Here is a 12,012-nt window from a genome sequence, read left to right on the forward strand (position 1 = left end):
TCCCATTTAAACACATCCATTCGCTGCACGTCCCTGGCTGCTTCTCACCATTATATAACCTCTGCTTCTCCTAGGCAGGGTGCTCTCCCCTATTGCAGGGCAACTACTGCAGCCGAGTTGTGTAACACTGCCACATAAAGCTGTTCCAAGTTGAACATGGCATGCAAGTTATTAGCTTGAACTGGGACTATTTTGCTTTCTTTTTTTTTTAACTGAAAAAAAAATGGAAAAAAAAAGGTGTTTAGGTGTTTTCTAAAACCTATGGGCTAAACAATATAAACTTGTGGGTTGAATCCTTTAAAGGATTTACAAAACATAGAAGTGACTTAGAGGCAAAGCAACTCTGAAATCTGACAAGCAGCCAACCTATAATAAGGTATAATCACCTTTGGCATTTGGTAAAATAAACATGACAAAAACAGTGCTTTAAAATGTGAGCAGTTAATATGCATTCATGCATATTTTGCACAAACTATATAGTTGGGTGTCATTGTGTGTGTCTTAAAGAGTGTTTTCATAATAGACAGTGTGTGTATCTAGATGTATGATCTGCCACTAAATTACGTGCTGTGGGCCTAAATCCAGTCTTGTACTCTCTCCCCTTCATTATTGTTACTCATTTTCAGAAAATATTTTTATATGAACAATGAACTGCATTTAAATAACATTAACACTCTCTGCCTTGATGCATAGAGAAGGGAAGACGAGTAACAGGTTTTCTGGCTCAGCTTTGACAGTTACCCAGCTCCGGTGGTTCTTTGACAAGCAACATCAAATGCCATGGCTGGTTGTGAATTTTGTCACTTACTAAACCATGTCTGAAATATGTTTTTTAAAAGCACTCCTCCTATTGAGAACAAAACAGATTTTCTGAAAAGTAGGGTTTGCCAATTTGAACAAGGTGTTGAGTTGTGCCTCATCCCTGGGATCATTTCCCTAGCTTAAGCAAATGTCTTCTTTTTAAGTTTAAACAGAGTAACACCTCTGAGTTGCCTCGAACATATATGTATGTATGTATGTATGTATGTATCTATCTATCTATCTATCTATCTATATCTATATATCTCTCTCTATATATATCTTTGTATGTTGATGGGCTGGGGAGGTAGAGGTGGTGTGTCCTGTAACTGCTGCCTCTTTGAAAGGGAGGAGTACAAGCTTTAATACATCGTGTGCCCTTGGGGTTTGCCGGGAAAAATATAAAGTATGTTTAATAGTTGACCTAAAATGAAATTATCCCGCGCTCCCGCGGCTGCTCATAGAATAAAACACCGACTCACGGTATGAAAACACGTTTAGCCGAAGGGGAGGTTTATCACTTCGTGAGGCGCAGACACTTTCTGGCGAGGAGCCGGCCTGGGAAGGAGGGAGGGAGCGAGCGAAGGAGGGAGCCAGGGCAGCTGTCGCAGCCCCCGGTCCCGTGCGCGGGGGCTGCCAGGGCCCCCGCGGGGCGGGCGGACGGGGAGTAGGAGCGCTCCGCTCGGAGCCGGCGCTGCCAGGATGCTGGTGGGAACATCCCGTCCCCGCTTCCGTACACTTGCCCAGCCGCCCCGCTGCATTCGAGGGATGCTCCCCGGACCCCGCTGATCCCCGGAGGCGTCAGGCACCGGGCCCGTCGATGCGGGCGGCAGGACCCCGCCGGCAGCGGCTGAGGTAGAAACAGTCGTGTGGGCATTTTCCGTGGCAATCCCCCGCGGTTCGCCGTGCGGACAGTTATTGCCTTCGGGCAGCCCCGGCCGCGGGGGGCACCGCCGCCCGCCGCTTCTCACTCCCCTCCGCCGCCGGAAAACAAAAACCATCCAGACACAGCACGGGGGCACCGGCACCCTCCTGCCAAACCGGCCCCGCGGCGGGAGGCGGGCGGGCGGCGCGGCGCTGCCATTGGCGCGGCGCGGGCCGTCCCTCCCCGCCGGGAGAAGGAGGAGGAGGAGGAGGAAGGCTGGAGGCGGGCCCGCGCGGGGCGGTCGCTCCAGTCGGTGTGCGCCGGGCGGCCGGGTCGCTTCTGTTTGCAGTTGCCGCGGAGGGCAGGGATCCGGGAATCGGGCAGGGGCAGCGCTTAGAGCGGCAGGGCCAGGAGGTCAGGCCGGAGGTTTAGGGCGGCGGGGCCAGGAGAGTTGGCGGCCGCGCCGTCGGGGTCGTGCCGATCCACGCCCGGAGCCTGCATGGGGCGGCGACGCTGAGCCCCAGCCACCCCACTGCCGCTGCTGCCGCCGCGCTCCCGCCCCGGCCCCGCCATGGCCGAAGCACCGCAGCTGGTGGACATCGACCCCGACTTCGAGCCGCTGCCGCGGCCCCGCTCCTGCACCTGGCCTCTGCCGCGGCCGGAGTTCAACCCGCCCAGCTCGGCTACCTCCAGCCCGGCGCCGTCGTGCGGCGGGCAGCCCGAGGGGGCGGCCGGGGCCGCGGCCGGGGCCGCCGCCTCTGGAGCTCTGGGCGCCGACTTCATCAGCAACCTCAGCCTGCTAGAGGAGAGCGAGGACTTCGCGTCGCTGCCCCCCGCCGCTGCCCCCCCGGAGGCGGCCGCCTGCCGCTGCGGGGACTTTCCGGCGCCCGAGGCCGGCTGCCGCCTCCACCCGCCGGGACCGCCGCCGGTGCCGCCGGTGCCGCCGCCCGTGGCCGGTCTGTCACCGGGCCCCGTGGCCGGGCAGCCCCGCAAGAGCAGCTCGTCGCGTCGCAACGCCTGGGGCAACCTGTCCTACGCGGACCTCATCACCAAGGCCATCGAGAGCTCCCCCGAGAAGCGGCTCACCCTCTCCCAGATCTACGAGTGGATGGTCAAGAGCGTCCCCTACTTCAAGGATAAGGGCGACAGCAACAGCTCGGCCGGCTGGAAGGTGAGAGGCGGGTGGTGGAGGACGCCCCGTCGGAGGAGGGTCGCGGGAGGCTCCGCTGCCGCGCAGGCAAGAGCCGCAGCGCTGCAGGCGGCCGAGCACGCCGCTTTCCCCGGCTGCACGCTGCCCGCCGCGCAGCCTGCAGTGGTCCGGCTCCACGCTTTGATTTTAACCTTAAATTTTTACTTCTTTTTCTACTTTTCCAAAGGGAAAACTCCTAAGGGAGAAAAAGCGTCCTAGCCCTCCCGCCGGTGGGGCGCTGGAGGGGCCGGAGCCGCCCCCCCCCTCTGCTCTCCGCCCTCCTCCCCCCGCCAGCCCTGCCCCGCCGAAAGCAAAAGTTCACGCGGTGTCACGGCGCCGTCCCCGGGCAAACCCGGCGGGAGCGCCGCTGCCTCCTGCTCCCCTGGGGCGGCCGGCAGGGCCGGGGCTCAACACCCGTGTGCTGGGGGTGGCCGTGGGAGCACCGCCGCGGCCCCTGGGGCTGCCCGGCCCCAGTCCGTACCGGCGCGGCAGGGGTTTGCCGTCGGGTGGCGGAGCGGGACAGAGGCAAACAGGGATGGGGAAAGAGCGGAGGCAGGACAAGGGTTGCAGAAATACCGTGTGTTTAATGAGTAAGCCGCAATATTTGTTGTGATGGCTTTGTTAAACTTGGATTGCGGGAGCGTCTTTCTCGTGTTACGTGGTGAGACGGAGCTTCTCCCTCCCTCCCGCAGCGCAGTTCCTGCCGTCGCAGCAGACCAGTGGGAGCAACCTGTTGGCGGCCGGGATTTGTGCTCAGCCCCGCGCCGGCCGGAGCCGAGCGGCCGGTGCTGCCCAGAGCCAGGCGGTGGGGCCGGCTGCGGCGCTGCCACCCCCGGCTCCCGGGGGACCCGTTTGCCGGGTCCCTGGTGGCCCCGTGGGCACCGGCTGCCCCCCATACGGTTGGGGGGCGAGCCAGGCGAAGCTTCGAGTGGGGCTGTGTGGCAGTGCCAGGCCCGTGGTACCCTCCAGCTTTGTATTCCCAATGGGTGATAAAAGTCTTAACGCTGCCGTGAACGAATCCTCTCCCTCCGAGGCCTCTGTCGAGAACGTGTCACCCACCCGTGCCCCTATGTGCGGCAGAAGCAGTGCAGGGTTTCGTGACACTGTTGCATGAGAGTGTCAGAGCGAGTTTTTGCCGTCTGCGTACAGGCAGAGCCTCCTCCGCCCTGCGAGGGATTAAATGATGGCAGTGAGGTGCACGCACCCAGCACGGCATCGACGCGTTCTGCTGTGTTCCTGACTTAGTTCCAGTTAGGGCCAGCCAAACTCTTTGCTTCGCTTTGAAGTATTTGTATTATTTGCCTTTTTTTGAAAAAAGAAAGTGTCAACTCAAATCCTGTATTTATATGTTTTTAATTGCATCACTAGTAATGTCTGTTACATCCGATTTTTGTAAATTCCTGGGGTTTTTTTAGAGGTAAGCAACATCCTGCTAAGGCAATGCAGATTGATCTGTAACTCATTTTAGCTGAAGGCTTTTAAGGCTCGTAAAAGTCATTTGTTAGTTTCTGTCGATGTGTTTGACTAAAAAAATTTTAAGGATAATTGTCTGAAGACATCTGTCATGAAAAACTTTAATAGGAGTGAAGTGATTGATAGCTGACTACTTATTGTAAGGTAACTTGTCACTTGGAAATGCTGGGGTTTTTTTCCAGTAGTATTTTAGTCTCCTTAAGTGCTTTTTCAGAAGGAGTAGAAGAGAACTAAAAGCCAAACAAACCAAAATAAAAGAACTCCCAAATTCAAGCGAGCAAATAAGAAACACTGATAGCTGTATAACTTGTTAGGCTCTTCCTATTCTGATAGAGCTCTTCCTATGCTCACATACCTCTGCTATGACAGGGAGAGCTGTTACTGGTATGTTTTTTGGCTGTAGTACCCTCTGGTACAGTGCAGTACGTACCCTGCCACTGCTGGCAGGTAAATACAAATGTACTCTCCTTCCATAATTAAATAGTCACTGTGTTATGCATCGGATTCATGTTGCTCTCATCCCTTCCTTTGGCTGCATCACTGCCAGGCTACCCTGAAAGTTACATACTTGCAGATTTTACCACTTAAGCTAAGTAAGCGTGTCATTTCTGAAACACACTTTCAGGTTTAGTTACCAGCAGCCACTGGGTGTCAATGCTATAACCGATCTGGTTGAGGCGTGCAGCCCATTTGCCTTGTTTATCACTGCTTCTCCACAACTCATCTTGAGAAATGATTATTTTTATTTTTTGCAGTTTGGGAGCTGTTGGTTTACTCGTGGTCTGGGGACCCTGGTGTAGGTGCAGGCGTAGGGCTGGGAGCAAAGCCTGAGTCAGCGGAGGGCCCCGCAGAGGAGTAACATCGCTGGGCAGATGAGCACAGATTAGCAACCGACTTTTCTGCTGACAGAGGGAGCGCGGGTTCGCGTTAGAGCCTGGCACTGACTTAGGACTGGGAGTACACTGTGCGCTGGTGTGACGCAGTCTGAGAAAGAGGCGGTATTTTTTTCCCCTTAAGTAGAACTTTGAGACACTTGGTCTTGTTGGGGTTTGCATATTTATGAGTGCAATAAGGCACCTTTCTAATTATACACAAAATATACGGAACACACAAGAACTTAAAAAGAATGTGCACTTTCTGCATAGTGGCAAGGCTGTGTTTCTTTCACCTAGAAAATGAGGGCTAAATGCTTGTGAATATGTACTGTCCTGATTTACTACCTGATGTTGAGCTGCTTTTTCATTTTTTACTGAATAAAGAAGTTCAGAAGTGTCAACATTATCTGTTAGGAGCTTGAAATAGCATCCAATTTATTCTGAATAAAAACATTAAAAAATGACTTTTAAAATAAGGGTATAAGCTAAAGGTATTAACATAAAATTATTAGTAGCTTATTTAAGTAGGTAAAATTGTTCTCATTTATACATACAAAGTAGTTTATTCCAGACTTTCTTGTCACAAACTCTGCTTTATGAACTCTAAGGGAGCAAAGTCCCCATGAACTCCCATGATGTAGCTGCCTTGAATGAAGCACTTGAGATGTGCTCTGCCAGACCTGCTTTGTTGTTGGTAGCGAATGAGTGCTGATAGTGACTGGTGTTGCTCAGAGAAAGCAGAAGCCAAGAACAAGATGTGTTTCAGAGATAACAAAGAAATTGTTGTGAAAGTTGCATGGAAGAATGAAACTTTTCTCCTAGTAGTAGTCAAGTGAAAGCAACATTTTTCCTTTCCTGTAATAGTGGGAGGCACAGGGCTTAAGACACAAGAGACAAGAACTTCAATGCAGCTGTAGATAACTCTTCCTTTACTTAAATCTGATAGCTTTTTTGCTAATCATCATATATAAAACATCTCTGTGATGTGCACGTTTCATGATGTCTTTGCTTTATGGCAAGTGTGGGGATTTATTGTAAAGGTGTTGTCACAGTTAAGCTTCCTTGAATGGTCTCATCCTTTTAGCCTGCTTTTGAAAATGGGTTCAAATAAAAACCTGTAACTTTCTTAAACAGAAAACATGGAGTTTTGGTGTCATTCATCTGTTGGTGGATGTGTTGTTGATTTTTCACAGTGGCAGGAGCTAAGGTCACATGAGCATGTATACCTCCTTGACTTTTAGTCCCAAGGAAACTTGATCACCTAAATGCATTTGTTGCCATTATTGAAGGAATGAGAATAGATATCTAGCTGCAGAAGGATGAATGTATGGAAGTTTCAAAGCCTGAGGACAAAACAGGCATGGGATAGGTGCTTTGGATGGCCTTACCATAGGAGTACTTGGTGGTCAGCACTCTATTCTGTAGTGGATTGGTCTCTATGCAAAATGAATTTTGGGTTGTGGTGTATTTGATTTGAAAGCCACATGTAGTAAAAAATGTTAGAAAGACTGAGAAATCAAGAATAATCTTTGATGAAGCTGTTTGAAGCTTTTGGATCTAGATAATGAACAATTTAAATTGTGAAAATTTGTATGATTTATTTAAACTGACTATATAGAATCACGGAGTCGTAGAATAGTTTGGATTAGAAGGGACCTTAACTATCATCTTTGTGAGGTTTTTATTATGCCTTTTTTTTTTTTAGGTGGAAATAATGCAATTGAATTGTGCTCAGCTGAACTGAAGTTTGCATTTAATTGCTGTGTATTCCCTCAGTACTGGTTACATACCTGGAGTCATTTACCTCTGTCCCTTTAGACGTTTCCCTAGGTGATTTGTGCCCCCCCCAGCACCATGCATTGTATTATACATACATGCAGCACACACACATGCATATGCAGATACAAGTGTGTATGTTTGGTTTTCTGTTTATGGATTCTGTCAAGGTAAATGCTGTTACAGTCATACCTTTTTACATGTGGCACTAGTAATAGCCTCAACAGCTGGAAGCTTTAGTTGAGTTTGCTCTGCCACGACACCTGGCCTCAGCTGGGGCATGCTCAGAGAAATGGCCACGCCAGTTCCAACCTCTGCCGACCCTGTTGGGAGAAAACTATTTTGTGTCTTGCATACCTGCTTACTGCCAACAAAATGTCTCTTGTAGCAGCCTATGTTGTCTGTGAGTCACCAGCTTGCACTTTGCTTAGTTTCAGATATGAAAGTTCAACTTAGTCTTTGCAGGTGCAAGGTGCTCTCCTTGCTTGTGCCTGAGTAACTCATGGCTAAGCTGTATCACAATGTTTATCGAAACAAACCCTTAACTGTTCCTTTTAAACTTAAATTTTGTTTCTTCTGTTACGTTTGTCCTTTTGACCTCAGCTCTTGCTTGAAGGAAAAAGTCCGTTCTGGCCTCAAACCTATATGGTGCTGCCCTGGTTTTGGGGCAGAGGGTGGGCTTCCCTGGCCTTGTCCTGCAGGCAGGCTGAGGCTGAGCCACCTCTCAGCAGCTGGGATGCTCAAGATATGCCCACTGCCAGTGGCTTGTGCCGTCTGGTCCAATGTGCCCCAGCGTTCATCAGTGGTTTTGAGCTTCCCATCAGGGCCTTGAATTATGTGTTAATTGTCTCTTAATTTTCTTTGCCCATTTTCTATTTGCTGTGATATCTGTTCATTTACTTGTAAGATTATAAGTAAGACTAAACACCAAAACAAAACAAAACATGCGAGTGGCTTTGTATACTGACATAATGAACTAAATTTTCTTGAAGTGCCTGACTTTAAAGAACTTCGATACAAAAATGGGGTAACTGCTCTCTTTGTCATGTATTCTTTGTGGCACAGTCAACTGCTTCCTTATTAACATTATTTTTGCTTCACTTACATGGTTTTACAAGTTATTGGTGAAGTTGGTGGTTTCAGGAACTGGAGCTTTTGTTGCCTGGGATGGAAAGGGGAAGAAGTGTGGTACAAGATACAAAACGTTTAGGTGAGGTATGCGAGGTGGTTTTTTGTTTTTTTTTTAATACAATGATCAACAACAAAATAGGCAATATTTTGGGTTTTTTAATAAGGCTCCTGAAATTATGTAGTCTTGAGATGTCTACTCAGGCTTTTTTCAGTTTCAAAGCATAATGCTATCTAAATATGTTCATGTCTGTTTACTCAACTGGTGAATATATTGTAAAATGAGTGCTTGACTTTAGGAGTAAAAATGCAGATACATTTTGCAGCCACAGGTTTGTGAAATATGTAAGGCTGTGGCTACAGAGATTCAACCCTCAGCCCCTTCTGTTTTTGGAGAAAGTTCATATATGAAACAAGGATTCCTAATGGAAATGATTTCATAACCTTGAGTAATGAATAATAAAGTAAGACATAGTGAAGATAACCTGATAAATAGTTTATTGTTTTCCTCTTTCAGAAATATGTAGAAGATGGATATATTTACTTTATTGTCAACTCCTGTGAGGAAGGAACTTCAAATTCACGGATGCTGACTGCAGCTAGTCATAGTTAAGCATATGGTAGTGCATACTAATATTTTAATGAATTTTTTAGCATTTTATTTGAAGTCTGGTTGCCAAAATGGGTTTTAAATATTGGGGAAACACTGCTCTTCATGATGACAGGTTGCACTTCAGAAATAAAGTGCACTGGGAAGACTCACATTTAGAACAGCACCTCTGCTGTTCTGTAGAGAGCTTCAGCATGAATTGAATTGATCTCTGAGGACACGTGCTATTCACATTTAACTATTATTTCTAAATATACTTAGTAAACATTAATCACTTTTGTTCATCCATAAAAGGTGCTTTATTCCTGTTGTGTAGTTTGTAATAAGCAGATGTCTTAAGTGAGCAGTGCAGCAGCTGTATCATGAGGTTTCTTGGTAGGTCTTCGTTCTTAACGTAGAAGGTGGAGGAATAAAAAGAACTAAGTCAGCTGCTTTTACTGGGTTGATGATTATCTTCTAAGAACTTCATTAGGCCTCATGCTTGTGCTAGGTTTCAATAGTGGATACTGGTCTTTACTAGATTGCTTAAAGTGATATCTAAGGAGGCAAATGTGTTAAGTTTTGAAGCACTTCTGTAATGAATGGTAAAGGTTTAGCAATGCTTTGGTTTGTGGTACCTGGGACCAGAAGTGGCTCTAGCTTTAAAAATGTAGTCACTTAAAACCTCCTGGGACTCTGACAGCTGCCGTGTCAGACAGAGATTAGGAATTGCTGGAGTAGTGGAGGGCAACACTAGGTTTGCTTAGACAACTTACTTTTGTTAAAGGCATCTTGCATCACTGCATAGTATCAATGATGTTATAGTTCTGTTTGAAAATACATCTTATTCTAGAGTTAATTAAACTTAAAGGTACAAGTCTTCTCTTGTTCTAATCTTAGAAATCTAGTTTTTGGAAATGCTAGGAATCCATGCAGCTGAAATTGCATTCAGTCCTGTTGCTGCTTCAAGACAGCATGCCAGGGATGGCTGTGATTGCATTTCTAAGTAGCCTATGTTTCTCCAAGTCCTCTGGCCTCCAATCGGGAGACCTGGAGACAAACCATTTATAACGCTGCTGATGCTTTTGAGAAAGCACGCAGGATCACCCTTGAGGAGAAAAGACAACGCAGAAAGAATCGAGCCTTGCAGAATATACCACCTAAGGAGTCTTTCTGCTGTGTCTTTTGCAACCGGACTTGCCTTTCTCGTATTGGCCTTTTTAGCCACCAACGCGCTTGCAAGAAACGTGGGTAGAGCCCTTCCCAAATCTTCGTTCGCGAAGCCTAGCCACGATGATGATGATGTTTCTCCAAGTGCTTTACTGGTGTGTGCAATCTAGGCTTGTGTTGGTGTGAGCATGAGGGGCTCCTTTTTAATTTTGTCAAAGCTGTTGTTACAGAGGTCTAAGAGGTGTAGGTTCTGAGGCCTGGCACATGCGTACTTGAGAGAACGTACTGGGGACATGGTCTCTGAAATAGTACATATTCAGATTTAAATTTGGACTGATTACCAAAAAAGTGCTTGCAAGCAGAGATGCCTTTAACCCATAGTATTTGCTGACTAAATTATATCTTCTAGCTGTGCTTTGTAATATATAAGATTTCTTATTTAATTAGCATCTTAATTTTTTTTTTAATATTTATTGTTCAGAGGCTGCTTAGCGCCAGGGCTCCATGCTTCTGTGCCAGGATGTGAAATGATGAAGTGGGCTGCTCTCTGCTTCTTACATGTCAGTGTCTCCCTCTGAAAATGTTAGAGACACCCCTCCTGTAATTTAGCTACTACCAGAATGAAATATTCATCATGTGTGGAAATCAGGAAATTAAAACCTTTTTTAATGAAATGAATGGTGTGTATATATGGAGTGATATGTGTGAGCAGCCTTTGTGCTCTCCATGGAAACTGTAGTTTTGGGCAAAGTTGAAGGTTCATAAGGACAAGAGAAGCAGAGAGCAGCCACTTGCTGGTGAGGCTGACCTGCAGCTCGGTAGCCGTGCGCTATTGGCACCGCTCTCTTGTTCCACTGTTGATGCTGCAGAGGAGGAGGATAGCAAGTGAGCAAAAGTACTGTGTCGGGGAGGGCCCTACACCACTCCTGGTTGCCTGGACCTGGCCATAAGTTTCCATGTTGGAGCTGGCCATGTGTGGATGGGCAGCAGCTGCTATGCACAGGCTGTGTCCTGGGCTGCCCCACTTACCCATTCTGCTGGCAGATCCACCTTCTGGTGGTGTCTGCTTTAGTGCTGTAGTAATATATGCCTCCTGACACAGGCAGAACTTGTGGCCGTTTTGCTTATATGATGACCTATTTAAATTTATACAGCAGAGGGTCTTTGATTTTGATTGATTTATTGAAAGGGGAGCTCTGGGGCATTGGAATATGGACATTAATTTTGTAGGAGAAAATCAAACTGCATGGTTTTTTCCCTTCCTGAATAAGGAGTATACACATAATTCAGAATATGGACTCTAATTTTCAATATACTGTTGGCGGTCTCACTAGCAATGGGAAGGTAGCAACTTCTTCAGTTTTCTTGTGCTTAACTCCATAAACTGTGACGTGGGTGAGGTTTCACTTACCCATCACTGACTTTTCAAACTATGTAGTTAGATAAGACTGAAGCAACTTGCTATAAATGTGGTGACTTGTTAGACCGCATTTATTGTGCAAATGAGCTTACATCCTGCAAGATCAGCAGAAATGTTTGCCTGGATGGAAATTAATTAAAATTTGGCGACTGAAATTAAAGGAATGGATTTGTTGCCCATTGTGTTGTATGAATCTGCCTTTCAGTTCCCACAGTGGGAATTAGTGCAATTGCAAATGTTTTTTTGGCATATGTGAGTTTCAAGTTGGTGCTAAGTTCTGGCATCTTAGATTTTTACTGCCTTTTAATATATGTTAAATGTATTTGGAGCTGCTAACAGGAGTAAGGATACTAATAATCCAAAAATATACTGTTCTGGTGGTGGTGTAGGCTCATTTGCTTGTAGCTTGTATTTGCTTAAAACTGATTTGAGGTAATCTGCTAATTTGATTGTAATTGTTAAAATTAAAAAAAAAAAGTACCAGTGCCATACATATCTTGGATATATATCCAGATTTGAATTTTGATTGCCAAAAGCATACTTACAGACTAAGAGATCTTTAGTGTTTGCCAACTAAATTATATCTTATAGCAATGCTTTGCAATATATAGAAACTCCTAATTAGATATTCAAAAAATGAAGATGCTGTTATTCAGACATGCTTCATAGCAGGCCTCCGCAGTTCTCTCCTGTCACGATGTGAAAGGATTATGTGCTCTGTGCTCCTGC

The 12,012-nt window shown here is 46.8% G+C and overlaps 1 protein-coding gene across 1 annotated transcript in view; it reads left to right on the forward strand.

The window, feature by feature from the left end:
* Positions 1-2,094: 2,094 nt before the first annotated feature.
* The window catches only part of FOXO1 (forkhead box O1), a 65,404-nt gene continuing 55,486 nt past the window's right edge, over positions 2,095-12,012 (forward strand). Inside the window, exon 1 of the mRNA XM_027674460.1 lies at positions 2,095-2,834. Coding sequence (XP_027530261.1) covers positions 2,235-2,834 — 600 coding nt within the window. The 5' untranslated portion in view covers positions 2,095-2,234. The remainder of the gene's footprint in view (positions 2,835-12,012) is intronic.

This window comes from Neopelma chrysocephalum, unplaced genomic scaffold (genome assembly GCF_003984885.1).
Source record: "Neopelma chrysocephalum unplaced genomic scaffold, ASM398488v2 Primary Assembly neopelma1_25, whole genome shotgun sequence".
Lineage (NCBI taxonomy): Eukaryota > Metazoa > Chordata > Aves > Passeriformes > Pipridae > Neopelma > Neopelma chrysocephalum.